General features: G+C 42.8%; 1 protein-coding gene across 3 annotated transcripts; it reads right to left on the bottom strand.

Moving 5' to 3' along the window:
- Positions 1–9,223: 9,223 nt before the first annotated feature.
- LOC102375975 (myosin regulatory light chain 2, smooth muscle minor isoform) lies at positions 9,224–20,903 on the bottom strand. 3 transcript variants are annotated; one of them, XM_006030099.3, is made up of 4 exons: positions 15,740–15,892; positions 14,440–14,637; positions 14,030–14,191; positions 9,224–12,258 (listed from the first exon to the last, which is right to left on the bottom strand). In XM_006030099.3, exons 1-4 carry the CDS (start codon positions 15,744–15,746, stop codon positions 12,086–12,088), a joined length of 540 nt encoding a protein of 179 aa, XP_006030161.1. In that variant the 5' UTR covers positions 15,747–15,892; the 3' UTR covers positions 9,224–12,085. The 3 variants fall into 3 exon arrangements, with proteins under 3 accessions (XP_006030161.1, XP_006030162.1, XP_025067458.1); XM_006030100.3 differs by lacking the exon at positions 15,740–15,892 and adding an exon at positions 20,746–20,903 and having other exon boundaries at positions 12,086–12,258; XM_025211673.1 differs by having other exon boundaries at positions 12,086–12,258; positions 15,644–15,785.
- Between the last annotated feature and the right edge of the window lie 583 nt (positions 20,904–21,486).

The following is a 21,486-nucleotide window of genomic DNA, read 5'->3' on the forward strand; positions in this document are numbered from 1 at the left end:
TGTCATTAAGCTTTTCTCTGAACTGGGTGGCTGCAATCGCCCGCCCTTGACGTCCAATTAACCTCTCTGCATCCTGAGCCCGGGCTAGGACTTCTCCCAGCACATATCTCCCGGTCTCTCGGAGCGGCCCCATCAGTCCAATTATGAGCTGATGCATGCCTTCCTGTACCTCCTTCCAAAACCCAGGAGGGTAATCTATACTTCTTAAGTCCGATGTCCGTTTGTTCTCCTTGTCTAGGGGCAGAACCGTCCCTGACAGCAATCCCAACATAACACACCGGATCACATAGTCCCTAACAGGTTCCCCAGGTGTCTGGTGGCTAGCCCCGAACTGTCCCTTAAATGTCTTTCTTCCCAAACTGATCCCCAAACCCACTATGCTCCAGAGAATATTGTCTCCCCCAAAGCTGTCCTCCTGATTCATAGCTGCCTGAATCTCTGGGTTGGCGCAAGCCCTTAGTAGGCGGTGCCATTCCCGGACACTCAGGGTTTCACACTCCACTACATTCAGGGATTTCTGCAACCACTGTCCCAAATTCCTAATGTTAGCAGATCCCAGGGTCTTGCCCAGGGCTGCTAGATCAGCTCCACTGAGGGGAACCGTTACCTGTGTGGTTTCTGTGGGTTTTCCCTGAGCATCCCGAGTGACTGAGGTCCGCATGATTGCGCTCACCTCAGGCACCAGGGTCCTTTCCTGATCTGACCTAGGGTCTTAAGGAGAGGGCTCCCCTGCATCCTCTGGGTCTCCCCATATCTCCCCACCCCAAATCTCTCCTGGTTTGAAGGGGATGTCTGGATCCCTGGCTTGGTCTCCCCGGATGACAGCTGCTACTTGCAGGCTGCGCTCCTGGAGTTCCTTTTTTAAACGGTTAATGGTATTTAGACAGGGGCCATGGTTGGCCTTGGCTCCCTTCTCAGTTTGGTCTTTAGCCATTGTTTTTACCAATTTTTGCAAGGCTTCTCGGCTAGCCTTTTCGTGGTCCAATAATTCCAATTGTTGGGCATTGTCTTGATTTATTTTTCTCAATTGCTCATTTTCATTTTCCAAGTTCCGAGACAACCCCTTTAGAGTCTGATTATATCCAAAGAGGGGAGAACAAATGCAGGCAAGAGGAAAAGGGGGCTTTCTGCTACACTGGCACTATTGAGCAAATGGGCAACTAAATGGCAGATAAAATTCAGTGTAGATAAGTGTAAAATGATGTACATGGGCAAAAATAATGCAAACTATACCAACATTATGATGGGCTCTGCATTAGCTGTTACCACACAGGAAAGAGATCTGGGAGTCATTGTGGACAGTTTGCTAAAAATATCAGCTCAGTGTTCAACAGCTGTCAGAAAAGGCAAACAAAATGTTAGGAATTATTAAGAAGGGAAAAGTGAACAAAACAGAAAGTATTATTATACCTCTTTATAAATCCATGGTGCATCCGCACCTTGAAAACTGTGTCCAGTTTTGATCTCCCACCTGAAAAAAGGATATAGAAGAACTAGAAAAGGATGATTAGTGGTATGGAGGAGCTTCTGTATGAGGAGAAACTAAAGAGGCTAGGCCTAATCAGTTTAGAAAAGAATTACTTGAGTGGGGAACATTATAAGGGTTTACACAATACTTCCTTTCTCATGTCCTTGTGACAAGGTATTTAGCAGAATTCACAGAATTGTTGGAATTGGACATGGTACCATGTGTACTTCTGCAATGGCCTCAAACTTGCAACTTCTGGGTTGTCAACTGTGTGCCTTAGTGCCCATGCCCCCTCAGCCCCCCACGAAATACTAAACAATAAAGAAAAAGTAAATAGGAATGTATTATTTACTTTCTTTCACACTATAAGAACTAGGTGTCAAAATGAAACTAGCAGGTACTAAGTTTAAAACTAACAAAAGGAAGTTCTTTTCCACACAGTATATATTTGAAATGTGGAACTCCATTGCCACTAGATGTTGTGGAGGCTGACAGTTTAGCCAGATTCAAAAAGGGATTGTAAAATTCTAGGAGGAAAGGTACATAAGTAGCGCTTGAACATGGGAGGTAAGCATGCTATTGACAGTCTCTGAATTAGAACTTCCTATACCTTAAATGCTGAAGGCTGCAAGTGAGAGAGGAACAGTAGAAAAAACCCTGGTCATACTCTGCTCCCTCTCCCTCTCAGCATCCACTCTACCACTGTGTGACTATGACACAGATGGACCTATCACAAGGGTGGGCAAAATGCGGCACGGGGTCCGGATGTGGCCCGCCAAGCCATTCTATCCGGCCCCCAGGGCCCCTAAAAAATTAAAAAAATTAATATTAATCTGCCCTGGGCTGCCTGTCATGTGGCCCTCGATGGCTTGCCGAAACTTGGTAAGCGGCCCTCTGCTCAAAATAATTGCCCGCCGTACTGTCCTTTTTCTAAATCCTTTGTCCCTTGTCCATTTCTAAATGAGGAACATTTGCAAAAAGTCCTGTTTTCCAGTTCATTCGTGGAAATACCTGTCAGTCATTTGTCCTTACAATTCTACTGGCTGTGCCTAGAGGTAGGGCCAGTGCCATAACAATGAAATTTGGCACCCGGGTCAAAGCCTGCAACAGCAGCCTGCCCTCACCCTGTGCACAGATCTGGGGGGCACATGCCCCCCCATGCTTGCCTGGGGTGCATGCAGCAGCAGGAGCCACCTTTCCCTCATCTCTGCACTCCCCCAGACAAGCTGCTTGTGGCTCCATCCTGCACCCCATGCAGGCTGGGCAGTGTCTGTAGGCGCCCCTTCACTTCGGTGCAGGAGGCACTTGCCTCCCCTGCCACACCCCCCCCCCCCCCCTTGCTGTGGGGCTGGGTAGGGTGGTTCACAGCCAGGAGGAGCAGGGTTGTGAGCCAGACAGGGAGGGAGGCAGCCCTTTTATGGTGGCCCTGCCCCTTGTTGCTGATTGGCCAAAGGGGGCAGTGGTTTCCCCCCTTATGAAGGGGATGTCCTGTATTCTGGGGATGGGTTAGTGGCCACCCTACTGTTCTAGTAAATGGCAGTTATTTTGTCCTATGTTCTAAAACAGGGGTAGGTAACGTTTTTTGGCTGGAGTGCTGAAAAAACCACAATGTCTACCTTGGAAGGTGCTGGACTGCTGACATGCTGGAGCCTGGAGCAACTGTTTGCAGCCTCCTGGCTGCAGCAGGCCTATGGAGCCCAGTCTGCTTACAGCAGGGCTTGCAGCCTCCCAGCTGCCTGCTGGGAGCAGCCTAGGTCCATGGCTGGCAGCAGCTGCTTAGAGCCTGGGCTGGCAGTGGTGTGTCAAGCAAAATGGCTTTGCATGCCATGCTCAGCACGCATGCCGGGGGTTGCTGACCCCTTCTCTAAAAAGTTTTAAATTGTCTGTTAATGAGAATTAGGCCTATTGTCAAAGTCTTTGACCCAAGCTATTTTAATTATGAAATAAACACCCCTTTAATCATTGCAGAGATAAAAAAGAGGACTGAGGATTAGGTCTAACTTATCTATGAATAATAAATGCTCATAAATATCCATTTTATTATTAAATAAAAATCTGAATTTTATCATTAGCCACTTAATAATGTTCCAGAATTAGAGGGTGCAAAACTATTAAACTTTCACCAAAACAAATAAAATGCCACAGAAGAATGTTGGAAACTGCCTTTTTGTATTTAATAAGGATGGTGCATACTTTCAGGGTGATTACATACAAAACACCAGAAGCAGAAAAGCAATGGAATAACTAAAGCAGTCATTATTTTTTAAGAGCATGTGGTAATAATCTTGAACAACTTAATTTTATGTTGAAAGTTAATTATGAAAATACTTATTTGCTATCTTCAATTAAAGAAAAAACTCATCCATTAAGGAAAATAAATCAACAGACCAATACTGCAGATGTAACAAGTATGTATTATTCTGTTTTTCAGCAATCGAATATATAGCATATAATACTTTTTTAAGGGGAAAAAAACTTGTAAGATACATGTATTTGAAATAGATTCTCTTTTGATCCTGACATTTAACTTCTGGACATGCCACAGCACATCCAGTAATATTACTCTCATTGCTCAATCACAGCCTCTGTTCCAAAGTGGTGAAATTTCCTTCCATTCAAACATCTTCAACTGTCATCATTTAAGAAAATGCTGTGAAAGGAAAATTATCTTGTGTGTGATGTAAAACTGAGATAAAAGTTAATAATCTTAGGTGTTTTCAAAAACAGTTATTTTTTACTCTCTACTCTTTATAGTAAAATAAAAAAATCTGATTTTCCTTCTTGCCACTTAAAGTTTGGCAATTTTTTCTTATGCCATAAAGAACTTGAAAATTAATTCAAAGTGAAATATACCTGTTCTGTGATTTATTTATTTCTATACCTCTTCTTGTAATTTGAGCCTGGGGATTATCCCAGTTTTGGGGGGTTTTTTACCCTAAATAGTTAAAGGTCTGAGTCAGACCTACAATTTTGGAACTAGTTCAAAATCTAGAGATTTTTTTAAATTAGCCATTGATATTTAACTCCTCTTGTTTGCCTCCATGTGTGTTTACTTGACAGTATCATAAATGCTCCCAAATTTACTGAGACGAGTTAACTTTGGTCCTGGCTGCAGAAGCTCTGAAACCCACATCTGCTTCAAACATCACATTATTAATGTTTCCCAGACCTGCATTAATTTTGACCCTAAATGATTTCTGTTTCCCCAGTTTCTGTCATATTTTCTCCTCTATCCCATATTAGTTCTACCCACACAGCCTCACATCCGTTTTTACTACAGTCCCAGGGAATTTTCACTCCCCTTTCTCAGGCTTCAGGAGCTGCAATTTTAGCTTTAAGAAATAGTACCACTTAAGTGATAGATTTAGTAAAGCAAAACAGTGCTCCTGTGTGGATTAGAGAAAATGAACTGAAATTCCAAATAACTAAGCATGCATTTAAACAGTATTTCCTCCCAACAATATGCTCAACAATATTTCCCTCAGAACAGAAATACTTTCACATTCTGCCCCCCCACCCCCACCCCAGACCATTAACAAGGAAATTATTTCATGCTAAGCACATCTTCCTATGTTCACTCCTCTCACTTTGCTCTAGTTTTTCTGTTGATGACTCCTTTTCTTCTTTTAGCCACCTCCTACTTATGCCTTCTTGCCCATGTGTGTGTGTCCAGATTTGGAGGAATTCTCCTGTTTTTTATAGCATACTTTTCAGTTGTTCACTCTGCTTACATGAAAAGTTCTGTATTTTTATTAGAAATGAAATATGTATTTCCATTTTTCTCCACAAAAGTCTTATTTATAGCAAGTGTAATGATTTGAAGCAGTATGCCAACTGAAGTGTAACTTTTTACACTTGTAAATTTACAGCAGAATGGAGATACTAATCATAGCAATATGCATGACACAAAATTTAAATGGTCAAAAATGGGAACTGCAGAGTTGGTTGACAGGAGAGAGAACATTTAAAGTTTCTCAGATAGGTTAGGGATAGACATTCAAAAAGCCTGAGCCTGAATTGATTCAGTCTTTGCAGGTTAGTTTATCCTGCAGAGAGTGAACCGGTTTACAAGTGGATAGATGTGTGGCATATGCCTGCAGTGGCTCAAACTAGAAGCCCAGGGGCACTAGGGCAACCCTCCCTTCCACAGGGAAGCTGAGCTGAGGAGGGGGTCTGGCCAGGCCCCAGCAGGCCTGCCCCAGCAGCTCCATGAAAGCTGGGAGCAATCTGGGCACACAGGGTTGCCTGGCCCCAGAAGGGAACTCTTCCCCCTCCTCCCTCTCCCCCACTGCCTCGGGTCTGGTAGAGGGGCCCGCACTCACACAGGGAAGCCCCACACTGCACTCTGTGGGGAAGCAGGGGGTGGGGCTCCCTTCACTCCCAACAGAGTGCCAGGACTGCAGCTGGGAGCAGGGAAGACAGCAGGCCCCAGTGCAGAGCTTCTCCCGCTGCCAGGGTTGGAGCTACAGGTGCGGGGAGCAGAGCCTAGGGGATAAGGCAGGCTCCACTCCCTCCTCCATGCAATACTGGCTGGAGCCATGCCTGTACTGGGCACGAGCACCCTGATGTCCCTGCTCGCTGCTGCTGCCAGTCAGTGGGGGCTGCACACCATGGGGGGAGTGTGTGGAGGTCTTGACACCCCCCACACCCACATAGTTCGTGCTTCCTCATTATAGCCTATGAGTGAAACATCAAGACAGCATTGAAACAGCGAAACAGTTTCAATGAAACAAAACAGAACAGCGGTTTTGAAACAAAACAAAACTCGAAATGAAACACTGTCCCATCAAAACGGTGAAACGGAAGTCAAAATTAAATGGTGCTGTTTCTCACAGCCCTACTGTGGAGCAGAGAGTCCCCCCAGGGCAGAGAGCATGCCAGGATGCTGGGGGTGTCTGGTTTATCTTAAACCAGCAAGGGGTCTGGGACAGACATTGCATAAACTGGTTTGAGCAACATTAGGTAAGTCTGATACTACATTCAACCAGGTTTATATCAAATTGGTTTTGGCCAATTAGAAACTGGTTTATGTGCACTGAATGTCTGTTCTGTTACAGGTTTAAACCAGTTTCTGATCACTTAAACCAGTTTAAGTGTAATGTCTGCCCCTAGCCATAAGGAACCAAGAAAGTAGTAAACAGTTCAAACTGAAGAATATATAGGATTTTTTTTTTTCTAAACATGTTTTCCCTGCTTAAAAAACAACAAAATTTTGCAGCAATGAGAATTCAATAACAATTCAGTGAAGAACGTCTTGCATTCAGAAGCTTCTCTAATGCTATCCCAACTACATAGTTGGTCAAATAAAAGATATCACCCTACAAAATCCTTGTTTCTCACATAATTTCTGGACCATCATTACTAAATCACTTTTACACTACCATGAAAATGTATCTAACCCCAGATTTTAGTCAGAATTGTCCTCACCCCTCTTCCCAGTTTTCCAGTGATTTTCAACAAAAAATATTTAAACTAATTTTTAAATGTGCCCCCTTCCTCCCACCAGTCTCCTCCCACCTCCCTTGTTCAATCTATGAGTGCCTGGTTGTGTAAAAATAAATAAAAAAATGCATCATTGTATAGTATGGCAACTACTAGATGTCTCATTTTAAACTGTGGCATTAATGATATTCTAGAATCAATTTGGAATGTCACATGAGGAGCCTGAGAGAAAACAGTGCTTAGCTTGGATGTTTGATGGCCCTGGGGATGGGCATTGTGCCTGGCAGATGAAGGGTGCAAGTTCAGGGTTGTCTGTGGTCCCCTCTGTTTGTTCAGAGGAACTTCTTGGGTGTGGTCCAATTTTTTTAAATTCCTGGTTCCAGTCGCGGGGCCAATATATCATACACAGACTCAGAGAGAAATAGCTTCTCCACTGTTCTCCTGAGTGGCTCTGAGGCTAGGTGTTAGTGGTGGAACGGTACAAATTGAAGGCTACGCACCAACCCTTCTAGCTGTGTAGAGACCCCTACTCTTGGACAACTGGGAGCTTTTCGTTTCTCCTGATGCAAGCCTAGGTCAGATGGGCTCCTGAGCCCACCTAACCAGTAGCAGGGCTCCAGTGCGCAGTTTCAGGGCTTGGCATGCCATGCCCAAACCACTTTGCGGGGGTGGACATGGCATACTGAGCCCTCAATTCAGCCCTGTGCTTCATTTGACCACTGGGCATGTTTATATGGATGAGTCTAGCCAAAATGTCCCCATGGCACTGAGCAGCACCTGAGGCCCAGCCCCTTTCCTTTCAAGGCTGCTGGGCCAACAAGATAGCAGCATTTTATTTTATTTTTAATTTCTGGGCTACCGGGATCTTTCAGGCCATACCGCATACAGACTGAGAGAAGGCTGCTCAGCCCCTCTGGGGCTGGACAGTGCAGCTGGAAGGATGATGGGTGTGAGTTCAAGGCTGCCTTGGATGCTCCTGTTCATAACCTTATGTTGTTTTGGTATTGTGCCTATGCAGAAGTCAACTGCAGTAGAGGTACCAAGCAAAAGTGAACTTCATAGAACATCATGCAATACTAGGACATCTCCGAAAGCTCTTCTTCACTATTAAAATCTTCCAGTTGAGATTTTCTTCTCTATAGCTTGTGCATTAAAAGAATGCAATCCAATCCCCTGTATGGGCAGAAGTACCTGTCCCTGGGCCACCGAGGGTTTTTTTTAACCCTGATGAAAGATGAGCTCCTGAGCCCATGTGCTCAGCCCCTGATTCTGATCTACGATTTATTCTGGCTGCTCAGCCCACTGGGGACACTGCAACTGGGAGGATGATTGGTGTGAGTTCAGGGTTGCCTGCACCAGCCTTTGTGTGGGTAGGGGGATCAGGCAACCTTGGTTTTTTAACTTTCCCAGTGCAAGCGTAGCTGAGGGGCTCCTGAGACCCATGTGACCAGAGGTGGGGCTCCGGGGCTCAAAGGTTGAAGGGTATGGAATGCCGTGACCAACCCTTTGGGGTTGGGCATGATGTGCCATGCCACCCATTTTGGCTCATGCTCCATTCTGAGCACCCTGAGTGTCTACGGAGTCTGGCCCAAATGGGACCGGAGCACAAGCAGTGTGTGTGGTCCAGCCACTTCCCTAGACTTAATTATGTCATCGGTGATTCTAGAGAAACATGCTAATTGAGCAACTGCATCTGTCTGCCTTTCTACATTACCAATACATTACCATGTATTTTTTGTTGCAAATGTTTTATGCTGTTAAGACTCTTTTCACGGCATGACTTTCAAAATAACAGACAAAAGTAGAGAGATAAATAAGTACCTATAGATAAGGGCAGTCATACTTTTCATTATAAGAGATCTAGGCTCCAATCTGGCAAATGCTTAGATGCTAATGTAGATGCTTACATGTTGTAAACTTAAGCATGTTATTTGTAGGATCATAGCCTACTCTTGAATCAGAATTCATACATATTCAGTACTCCATAAACAATAGGTATGAAAACATTGCCTATTTAACTACAATCCCTCTTCCTGTTTTGCATGGATAGTATGACACACATTTAAATTACATTATTCCTTTTATTTATGTTACACAAGGCCCAAAGTTCATTCAGAGCATAGGATAGATCTGCTCTGGTATGAATGACTGGTGTGCAAAGATGTTTGTATGCTTTATTAAGCAACTCTGATTCACTCCCAAGAGCATATTGCCTGTAGATCTCTGCCTCGCCTGTTGTAGAAGTTGAAACTTGCAGTGACAGGGCAGGGATCCACAAGAAGAAATAAAGAAAAGGTCAAGCATGTTCACAGATATAGTGGAAATCATTAAATTTTATTGCAAGAAGAGAGTCATTTTGTTAAGTTGACAATATAATTTGTAGAGGGAAAAAAATGAAGTCATGTAACTTAATGGAGTCTTGCTTTATCAAGACACTTAAAGACTCTAAAATTAATGTCTACAAAACCCCTAATACCGGTAAATTTGTAGCAAAAACAGTGCTTGATACAGAACATGTAGGCTGTTACACGAGCCCCATGGGAAGACAACGTGATGATGACATAGTATTACAATTCAAGTTTCCTACTCCACAATACTAGATCAAAAGCATCAGTATCTCAAACTCTTCTTTAGTGACCAAAGTTATCTTTATTTTTGGAAGTGGATTACTGATGACATTGCTATGGGCTCAGGCATGCAGACTCAGCTGTTCATACATTCCTGGCCAGAGCTAAAAAAACTGATCTGATGCTCTTATATGGTCTCTTAGATGCTCCTGTTCATAACCTTATGTTGTTATGGTATTGTGCCCATGCAGAAGTCAACTGCAGTAGAGGTACCAAGCAAAAGTGAACTTCATAGAACATCATGCAATACTAGGACATCTCCGAAAGCTCTTCTTCACTATTAAAATCTTCCAGTTGAGATTTTCTTCTCTATAGCTCGTGCATTAAAAGATTGTTTCATTTTTTCTTTGCTACACCATGCATAAAGTTGATACACACAGCAGCATCTTCATATTTCAACAGGCTCCATAGAAATGTAGAAAAAAGTTTATCAAAGTGTGGCTTATACAAAACCCATGCTGTGATGCCATACTTTTCTCCCTTAAGAACACTGCAAAACCCAAAAATGTGTATTCTAAGAAATGGGGAGAAGTACTAAGCTTCATTGGATCCTATGCTCTTCCAGTGCACCACAGAACAAATGTTTGTTCTACTTAAGGTAGAAGTTTCCAAATCAAGGAGTGCTGAACAAAAGAAATCCAAAAGGACTGTGCCTGACACTTTAAATTGAAACATCCCAAGAACTAAGGTGCAAGAGATTTGAGTGCTGACAGCATACAGGGACCATCAAAAGTCATTGCTCTATGATACATCCATTAGTAAGTGGCTGAGATAAAGCAGGTAGCTACTGGCATGCATAAACAAAGCCAAATGGGCTGTGTTTCATGACATGTGACATCATATATGGACTTACACAAAAACTTATGGGACAAGTTGAACATAGAGCATAAGTGGTTTATTTTGTATCTGTTGTTACAGCTTCAATATTATATAGCTATTTTTCAATAGCTTATGTTGTTTCTTAAAAAGCTAAGTTATTGGTCCCCCTCCCATCCCCAACCTGGATAGGCCAAGTTCTTAAGTACAGCATTATGTTTTAGACTTCATCCTCCCAATAGCTACCACAGCACTCTAGCATTGTTGCTAAGCACATCATCTTAGAACATCTGTAAGATTTCAGCAATAACACATTTTTTTGAAAGGCCATTTGCTGAATATGCAATCCCAGTACCTCCTTTTTTTGCAGAACACTACCATGGAGGGCAGGGGGAACAAACCTACGAGAGCAAAGGCAAAAGGATTTAAAAGGAAAGAGTTACCACAAGGACTGGTTTTAATTAAAACATTGAATGAGAGAATGAAAGACTGCCCCAGGGTAAAATAAAAAAACTTTAGGAATTGCTATGCTAAAAACGTGAGTTAGATTAGAAATGAACTTTACATATATATATATAAAGTAGCTGTGAATAAAAACAGCATTTCATAGTGCAATTTTAATCTTTAAAAGATCCCTTCTACTTTTACTGAAAACCCATCAGAATAAGAATCTAGAAAAAAAATGGAAATCCCATGTTCTTTAACTTTTGTTTAACATCATATCCAAGTCCCAGTTCTTTCAGGTAAGCACAAGGAATCCCATTCCCAAACTCTGAAAGCTCCTGCTTAAAACTAATTGCACTGCTTGCCCCAAAGAATATTGGAATGCTCCAGCTGCAAAGGAAGCCAACAGGACTGCATAGCAGCAATATTTGTAATTTTTTTAAACATAGCCTTAGGTAATGACAGCATAGAAATTTCAGTCTGGAACAAAGTTCTTTTTGAGGGTACTAGTTGCAATGGAGCATAGATATTAATATATGCCTAGCTTGTACGTAGGCTACAAAAGCACGTTAGTCTTGCCTTCTATATTCCTGTTCACCAAATTAGTATTCTGCATACAAAAAAAATATTCCCAAGATCCTCAATAATTATGAGGAAAATAACAGATTACACCATTACAGTCATCTTCTCCAGCCATTCCATCTGAATACCATTTATGCCAGCCCGATTTCCTTTCAGGGACTAAAACCATTACTTTCTTGTACTTAGGCAACATAATTTCAAAACCACACCTTCAGAGCACAAAGAAACAAAACAAGCTTTGTTTTACAAAATGCTATGAAGTGGTAAACTCACTGGATCTTACCAGAAATTAAAAATTAGGTAACAGTTCTTCATTTGTAAAAGCCTATTTAGTAATAATAAAATTGTCACCCTTCACAAAAGTTTGAGGTATTTTATTTATATAGTAATCTTTATTTCAAAATGGCATTTTTATTACAAAAATGTAAAAATCCAGCTAAACCAGAAACACTGAGATTTTTTTTCCCCCTGGGCCTTCAAATTCAAACTTTGTCCCCAATCCTTTTCATTATAGGGGACAAAGGCCCCTCATTTCCAGTCTGATTACACAGGTGCAAATTTGCTGGAATGGCCTGAAATAGATAAATATACGGAGATAGGCAAAAGCTGTAGCGCTAAATGCATGCAACAGGTTCTACCAGGAAAAAACCCTCAAAAATAAACACAAGTGGAAACTAGAGATATTTGCATGTGCCTGGAATTTTGTTCAATCATCTTTGTCTTTTGCTCCATGTTTAAGGATGCGTGTGAATTCAATGTAATTGAAATTGCCCTTTTTATCAATTGGTGCCTCTCTGTACAGCTCATCAACTTCTTCATCTGTAAACCTGTCTCCCATTGTTGTCAGCAACTCTCTCAGATAATCTTCTTGAATAAACCCTAGAATACAATATACAAGGATTCAGGATGAAGCAGAAAAAGTTCTATAGTGCATCTTCTAACAGAAAATTCTAAATGTGAACTTAATGCACCAACACAAAAAGGCAAGCAAAGCATATGTCCCATAAGATGACATCTACAGGCCTATTTACACATTTACTCCATGGAGAGAAAAAAAAGATACAAAGCTATCAATATAAGCTTTCAGAAGGCTAGAGCTAATGCTTTAGCTGCATTTAATAAAAGGCCAGATTATTTTAATTACTAAAAACTATATTGTAGTTACACAAGCAAAGTTAGTAGTCAAGTTTCAGGCTTCAGAGTCAAGCAACTACTCCCGTCATAGTTCAGGTAACAGTCATTTTGGGATGTGTGAATGGTCTAATCCAGGAGTGTCAAACTCAACTGGCCGCCTGGGCCAGTGGCGCAGGGGTTAACAAAGTCAACACACATCCCTAACTCCGCACGCGGGAATTTGGCAGCAAGTCCTGCCCCCAAATTCCTGGCCCTTCTAGGCACCCTCTGGGCCAGGTGAAATGGTTCCATGTACCAGATTCAGCTCATGGACAGTATCTTTGACACCCCGGTCTAATCTACTTTATGTGGTGCATCCTGTCAAAAGGCCAGACCTTAAGAACTAGCCCACTCACCAAATGGATAAACTAAACAAGAATTCTGTTTAACCCGATACAAGAATTTGCTTGTATTAAGCACTTCCCAATTAAAACTATGAATGCCCAATCCAGCTCAGACTGAATGGAGCTTAACTGGCAAGGCCAACATATACATAAAATACAAGTATCAGTATATCTGCATTAAGACTTTTAAAGCAATTCAATGAAAGCCTAAGCCAGGAGTTCCCAGAGTCATAAAACATGAACTATATCTAAGACTGTTTACACAAAAGCTGTTTTTTCACCTAAGAAGATCTCTCTCTCTCTCTATAATCTTCTTAGGTGAAAAAACAGTTTTTGCAGCTTTTAAAAACAGACCACATGGCAAGTGTTTCATGGGCATGGTCTTACAGATCAGTTTGAAATGAGTACCCTATGCTTTACGTCAAGGGTGGCCAGTCTGTGGCAAGGGCTGCCTCTGTATGGGGCACACACCAGTTCAGGGAGCAGATAGGCAGCACAGCAACAATTAGGGCAGTAAGCAGAGGAGATCAAACAGGATGCAGAGAGTAGGGAGCAGAAGTAGAGCAACAGATTGGGCAAGGGAAGTGGGGGGCGAAGGGGGAGTGGCACTCTGGGACAGTGCAGGGTTAACTTGTAGCAAACCTGCCAGAAAGATGACTTCCCACTGCTTTAGATCACAATTTGTGACAGTAGTGCCCAACCTCCCAGCCCCACAACCTAGCCCCATGACCTGGCTGTGCACTAGCCTGATCCAGCTGCACACTTGGATTTAGTCATGGAGTGACCGTGCACACTGGGGCTGGGCCATAGATATTATCCAGCCTGCAGGGCTCCCCATGGATCTGGAAACTTGGCAGCTGGGGAGCGGCAACTAAAGATGCCACTACTCCCCCACCCCCAATCTTTCCAAACCCACACGGAGCCCCATTGGTCAGACAACGTGGTTCCATAGGCCGGCGGATGAATGCCATTGATTTATACTATTGTTTATAAAGATCTTATCCAACGAGCCAGCTTAGATTTTAAACAATGGCATAAATTGTTTAAAATGACTTAATGATTTCAGCTGCATCAAAAATGATATATTAGCTATACATCTATTCTTAGTTGCAGAAGTCATTCCACCTGCTCACCTGTCGCTTCTTCATCAAAACAAGCAAAAGCATTTCTGATGACATCTTCTGGATCTGTGCCATTTAACTTTTCTCCAAACATCGTAAGGAACATAGTGAAATTTATGGGGCCTGGAGCCTCGTTCATCATGGCATCTAGGTATTCATCAGTTGGATTCTTCCCTACAAAGAAAACATTCATATTTTTTTTTATACGTACACTCTGACACTGTCAATTTATATGGTCAACTGTCAAAAGGCTTTTAACATTTCAAAGGTCATGCATTTGGCATTAATAATGTTTGCAATACAAGCAAGTATTTCATAATGATTTATAAAATTATAATTTTATTATAATACAAGCAACATTTTATAATGGTCAATTCAGAGTGATATATTGAGCAGCTAAACAGAGAAAAACAGGACATTACCAAGAGAAGCAAGCATGTCATGCAAATCTTCCTTGTCAATGAAGCCATCTCTGTTCTGATCAATCATGTTAAATGCCTCTTTGAATTCCTGAATCTGTGACTGATCAAACATTGCAAATACATTGGAGGTTGCGCGCTGAGGGCGCTTTTTGGTGGTCTTCGTCTTTGCCCTTTTGCTAGACATCTTGGCTGTTGTTTCTACGGAAGAAAAAAACCCCAGTGACTAAAGTATATGGAACTGAAGTTAGCATATTTAAGAGAAACCAAGTGATCAATGTTTGTTTGTTTTTAAAAGAGACACCCACAATACCTGAGTCTGTATTTCAGAACTTCACCCATGTCTAGCAGGGGTGAAACAAAGGACTGTATTTGACTCTGCTCACCCTGCTTGGATATATGCAGGACAGCATCCCAAGAAGGATACGTGGGTACTACAGTTTCTTCTCCACAGTCATAACAAGTATTGATTTATTCTCTCCTGCTAATGAAGTAATCCCTTAACTAAAGGAATAATGGGGGGGGCGGCATTAAAAAACTGGTTTCAAATACCATAAGCCCAAACCCCTGGTATTTCTGTATTTTTAGAGTAAGTTTCCTATATAGCAAAGGTAAAATACAAAAAACAGTGAAACTGGCATAAAACTGTTGTTAAATGAGCAGGTCGGGGTGTCATTTTATCTGTTACATCACCTGGAAGTAAAACAATTTGAAGAGATGTAAGGATCTGAAGTTCCTCATTTACCACATTGAGAGTTAGTGATCCACAAGAGCGCTAATTTAGTGTGTCGCAACTCTGGAATATAACTAAACAATTCTAGCACACATGCCACAAATTTGTTTGGTACTTAAATTAGGAGCTTGAGACCACGTGCCTTCATTTTAAAGTAACTGAAAATAGAAGATCATTATTCACAGCCTTGTATCTACTAGCAACACAGATTCTGTTAAACATCAGCATTTGATCATATATTGGGATGTTAACTTTTTAAAAGTATCTAATCTGAAACTACATTTCTAAAAAAAACTACTTAATGAGTCACAAAAAGCAGTCTTAGTGATTCCTTAAGCAGTCTGATTCACAAGGCTCCCTTGAGAAGTTATGTCTATCCATATAAATAACAATTAAAAAGACGACTGTAATCTTTGTCCATTTTAGAAGGGAACCAACATTAATTTGCTTTAATTAATACAGCTAAGTAATTACCTTAGGCAAAAGGATCAGAATGAATGCACATACATAATCAGCCAGTTAGCTCAAAGAAATCACCAATCTTTCCCAACATAACAAAACACATTTTACCTTCCATGTTTCACAGTGTGCTTTACCAAGCCTCTAAATGGTAAAAGGGGGAGACTGCCTGGTTATATTCTTTCCTGTACATCTACAAATAGCATTACTGATTTCATCCACTGATTAATTCAACACTTTTAAAACCTACGTTCCATATACAACATTCTTCTGACACACAAAAACAACCCATTATACCATGAACTAAAAATAACAAATGAAATGCAACGTCACTCAGCAACAATGAAGTCTCTTCATTCCACTTCCACAACTAATCTCCCTACAAGCGCTCAGACTAAAACACTTTCCAATTAAAGTGTCAGGAAATCAGTTTTGTTGTTGAAGTCAGTCAGCTCACAATGAGGTATTAGGTTGCTTTCGAGAGAAGAGAAAGACCTGAACTCAGTATACTTATGTTACCAAGCCAATACAAGAAATTCTTACAACTGGAAAGTTCGTTCTGAAATTCTAAGACAGGTTATCATTAGGGATCCTAGTCTTCTGTTTAAAACCCCAAAAATGTTCTGATTAAAAAACTCCAAAATCTGCATTTCTCCATGAATAAAATGAAACACCACTATATGGATATCAGCTGAACACAATGTTTTATTGATATAGTTACAATTTTAAAGCAATTTGGAAGCCTACCAGTGCATCAATAATTTTCATTAAATAAATTCTAAGTACTTATATTTTGGCCTTTTATTTTATTTTATTCATTTTTTTAATCACTGAAAATAACAGCTTCCTTTGCCCCCTTCGTTCACAAGGACATGGGTCCAAATGCGGCTGCTCCCCCCTTGCCCTTCCCTCCTGCTGCGTTGTGGTGCTGAGCAGCCCCGATCAGCGGATGCCCCTCACATAACATAACATAACATAACATAACATAACATCATTGAAATCAAAGTCTGATAGATTTACGCATTCAACTTGTTAAAATAATAATATAACTATATGAAAACAGCTCAAATAAGGCAAGTTTGGGTTTCTGTGGAGGAGCTGGAACATACTACACTGCACAGAACAGAAATATAAACCTGTTGTCAGAACAAGAATGATTTTAATGTGAAAAACCATACTTCTGATTACAGTAAGAGTAATAGCAATCAACAATCCTCAACAACCCACACTGATTTGTCCACTAGCTCCCATATCCTCATTTAATGTGAAGAGGCAAGCAATGCTATTTAAGGATAAAATAACATCTACCTTGTTGTTTCAGTCATCAGAAAATTTTAAGTACCAACCTAAATGCTGACTCAAGTTTCCAAACATGTCATTTGTGATTATCTGTTTGTTCAAAACAAAGCCCTAACAAATTACTAGCTGAAGTATGTTTTGTAACAGCTTTGCCCAACAAAAGTAAAAGTACTTCAAGACTAATAAAGGAATTCTAGGTATGGGATATCAACTGTTTACGCAGCAGCAACATGAAAAAGGCCCTGACGCAGTGTATTAGGTCCTGGACAATCATATTACAAAATGACAGTACCCACCTTGGAAACAATAAAAAAACAAAAAAACAACTCTGTCTTATAAAAGCCATCCCTGTTCAACTCCCAGATTCTTCTTTTCATTTTGCTATTTCCAGAGTAAAGAATATGTATTAATGTGAAACCATATTCAGAATTTGTATAAAAACTAAACCAGACTGGGTCTTTGTTACTATGCATGGTAACAGAGTGCAGATCTGCATGGTTTAGGCATTCTTTATTTTGGAAACTGGGAAATGTTTACTATAAAGACCTTGCTTATGAGAAATTGCAGGCTTTCAGACAACAGCATGTTTATTAAGGTAGGCTTCTTCATAAGTTTTGAAAACTGATGTGGGGAAATATGGATAAGTGAAGTCATTGGGCTACAACAACAACAGCATAACTTCCTTACCAGGATTTAATTCTGTTATTGAACAAGCAAAAAGCTACAGCAATGGACATCATAACTAACTACAGAAAGATACTTTCATTGCCATAATTGGGTTAAAATAAAATAATAGAATGATTATGTACTTAGCTTAAGCTGTATCTGTTTCTTTCCCAGAGTTGAGGGAAGGGCATTTTGTGCCTGAAAGCTTAGCTAGCCTCTCAACAATAAAACTAGTCCAGTAAAATATTAGCTCCCCTCACAAATCTTGCATCTTACAAGGGACACAGCTAACAATCTCTGTAAGACACAGTTAGCCTTCTTATATATCTACTTCTATGAGGAAATAGAAGTCAATCATAATGACTAAGTAACTTATATAGTGGTAATAGGATGGCTGAAGTTTTTCATGTTGAAAACATTGATGAGAGTCAGGATGCACTAACCAAAAGTTATTGCCATTTGATGAACTGTGATATGCAGTGGAAAGCAGTTTAGTTTTTGGGCCTGGGCACTTACATCACTGGAAAGCCTATCAAAATAAAAACAATGTGGACCTCCACATATGGCCAAGGAAAAAATGTTGTATTTTAACATATGCATCAACATACTATTGGGAAGCCTACTAAAATTGAGTGACATTTTTTCTTTTCATTGATTACTCTTAATCATCAAACCTTTGGGATTACCTTTCAGGATAGCTCATTCAGGCCCTTGATCATCCAGACTTACTCATTCAAACTGGTTTCAGTGGGATATTGGGAGGATCATACATCTTTTTTTTTTACTTTTCTAGCAAGAACCAATAATTAAGGATGGATTCAATCTAAAAGATATCCAGTATCTCCTGTTTTCAACAGGCACCTTAACATACATTCCCAACCCCATGTATAAGTTGCACCATAGTAGAACCTAAGTTTTTATCCTTAGTTGCTGCTTTTTGAGTTTTTGCTCTTATGCTGAATATCTCAGTTTGCTTTATTTTACAAGTGTAAAGAGGATGTTTGGATGCTGAACAGAGTAACTCAAATATGGTTGCAGGCTTATCAACTCTGTTTGAGAATTCCTCCATAGAAATGAAGCATCAATGAGGACAGGCTCTGACTCATGGATTGTACTAAAAATAAGTTACCTGGGCATATATAGGTCTAACCTACTAAAGATAAGACATCTTTTGACTAGTTTATTCCATTATGATTCCTCCGTATTTTTGGTGTTAGGTATTTGCATAAATATTCCCACCTGCTTTCCAGTTATTTAGCTCTTCTGCCTGACAGCATGGCTATCCACATGCTAGAGAATGAATGCCAAAATCTGAATTATATTTGGCTGCAGCTGCCCTTTAGCATGACTAATGATCCAGAACAGCAGTGCTCAACCTTTTCTGGTGGCAGCCCAGATGGGCAGCACCCAGGCCATCAGCAGGCCAGATCTGGCTGATGGTCCCAATCCAGTGCAGGACAGTCATGCTGAGGGGGGCAGGGGGCATCCTGGCTCCAACATGGCCCCCCAGAATTGCTCCGTAGAAATGAAGCATCAATGAGGACAGGCTCCGAGTCGTGGATTGTACTAAAAATAAGTTACCTGGGCAAGTGGGGGCAAGGCCCAGCCCCAACCCAGTCCCACAGGAACGGGAAGGGGAGGGAGCAGGGCCCAGCCCCAACCCAGTCCCACAGTGAGGGGAAGGGAGAGGAGGCAAAGCCCAGCCCCAACCCAGCCCCCACAGGAAGGGGAAGGGGAGGGAAGGAGTAGAGGGCATGACCTGGCCCTAACCTGTTGTGCAGGGCTTGGGAATCTGGCAATGAGAGAAGCTGGCCATAGCTATTGCTGCTGCTTCCCTGCCACCAAATTTCCCAATCTGCAGAGAGCCCTGTGGGCTGGATACCTATGGCTCCATTGGCCACATTTGGCCCACAGGCCAGAGACTGAATACCCCTGATCCAGGATGCCCTACTAGACTGAAACCTGTGCAACAACAAAAGGGATGCATTTGTTCTTCATTTCAAATTTTTTCACTATAAATTACCCTGCCTCCTACTCCGAATATCACTAGGTTTTTCCCTTCAATATAAAAATGTGACATATTTCAGCCTGACAAGTAAGGAATCACCCACCCAGGCACTAAGTTCCACTGCAGCACTGAGCCTCAAAGGAAAAAAACATTCAATGTGACTGTCAAAACACCTGACTTGCCCCAGGCAGATGCTATAAGACCTGTACATTTGGAAGGTGGATGTGGGGCATTTCAAGCCTCCCTCCTCCTCTCCCTCTCTGTTATCAGTCTCTGAATTTATTCATTTCCTTATGCTGAAGAGTTAACGCCCAACATGTATCACAAGAGCTCAAAGGCAACCTAAGATTTAGACTATTTGTGTAGAAAAACTCAGCTCCCTGTGACACGTCGAGTGAACAGAGAGGCCAGTGGGAAGGGAAGACACAGGAAGAGGAGGACGACAACAACACTGGGCCCAAGTGGGCACCGGAAAAGGCTATTTCCTGCCAATCTCTTAGTCCCAGCACCTCCTGGTCAACCTCCTCCCCTACATTTGTGACACGTCCAACCAGAGGAAGGCTTTGGCTGGGAGGACCTGTGGAGACTGCAGGACAGCTTTCCTGCCCCTTGTCTGTTCACGACTTGGAGCAGAGTTTCACTGGGCAGCGTCCCCTGGCTCCTTGGACACATCTGAGGGACAGCAGGCACTGTCTGGTGCTTGGCGCCCCCCCTCAGTACATTCCTTCCAAACCTCCGGCCTTCACTCCTGTCCCTGCTCTTCATTTAACACGTCCCGCCAATTTGGTTTGCCGCATCCCCAGTGCCAATACCTCTATCAATGAGGGAGGGGGGACCACTGCTCTGTGGACACCGGACCGTGTTCCCCACAAGCGCCGACTAGGCCTGGCCCACCCCTCCCGGTCCCAGCCAAGCACTTGCGCAGGCAGGATCCCCCCGGGGCCCTCTCCCTTCCCATCTCGGGGCCGTCTCCCCGGGCAGCGCCCATGGCTCCCGGGACGCGCCCACTGGGCTCTGCTCCGTATCCCCCTTGTTCCCTCTCCACCCGCCCCGCGCGCATTTCCCTCGTCCCAGGCAACCCCCTCAGCGCCTCCGCCCGACAAAGAGCAGCGCGCGGCCCCCGCCAAGACCCCCCGGCCCTCACCCGACAGCAGTAGCGGAGAAACGAGTCCAACCCCAAGCGCGAGCCCCGGCACTTCCGGAGCGCTTAGGCAGGGCGCTACCACCGCCTGGCAGGGAGGGGAGGGGGGACGGGCTGAACCATCTGCGAGACTGACTCAAGGAGAGCGGGGCGGGGCACGCGGCTTCTTGACACAGCCCCTTCACCCGGCACTCCCGCCCGCAGCGAGTTAGTTCAACCAGTCCCCGGCTTGCCCCCCCCGCGGGGTGTTGGTACAGCCCGGTGCGTTCACCACATTCCAGGGAGAGGGGAGGCGGGGCGGGGCGTGTGCGCAGGCCGCTGTGGTGTCCTTATAAGGGCATAGCGGGAGTTTCCTGTGCGCTACGGGTGGGGTTTGGGGTTGGTGCTTTCTGAGCTGGGCGGAAGCAAGCGCCCTCGGGCAGGGGCCTCCAGCTGCAGCCCGTGGTAGTGTCCTGCAGTTCCCCCAGTCCCGGGCTCTCCCGCCCTCCTTGGAGTCCGTCGGCCCCCGCTGCAGCCAGGGGTGGATCCGGGGCAGGGGGCCCTTTGATGCCTGCTGCCCCCTCGGCTTAAGGCAGGGCCTGGCAGTGGCAGCAGCATTTCTGGTCAGGAGTTGCTTGTCTTCCTGGCTTGTATGAGGGATCCTGACTTTCTCTTATTTAAAAAAAAAAAAAATCCCCAATTTTCAGATTTAAAAAAGTAACCCAAAATCCAGTTTTTCATGATTAAAATGAAACACGACTAATA

Source organism: Alligator sinensis, unplaced genomic scaffold, assembly GCF_000455745.1.
Source record: "Alligator sinensis unplaced genomic scaffold, ASM45574v1 scaffold318_1, whole genome shotgun sequence".
NCBI lineage: Eukaryota > Metazoa > Chordata > Crocodylia > Alligatoridae > Alligator > Alligator sinensis.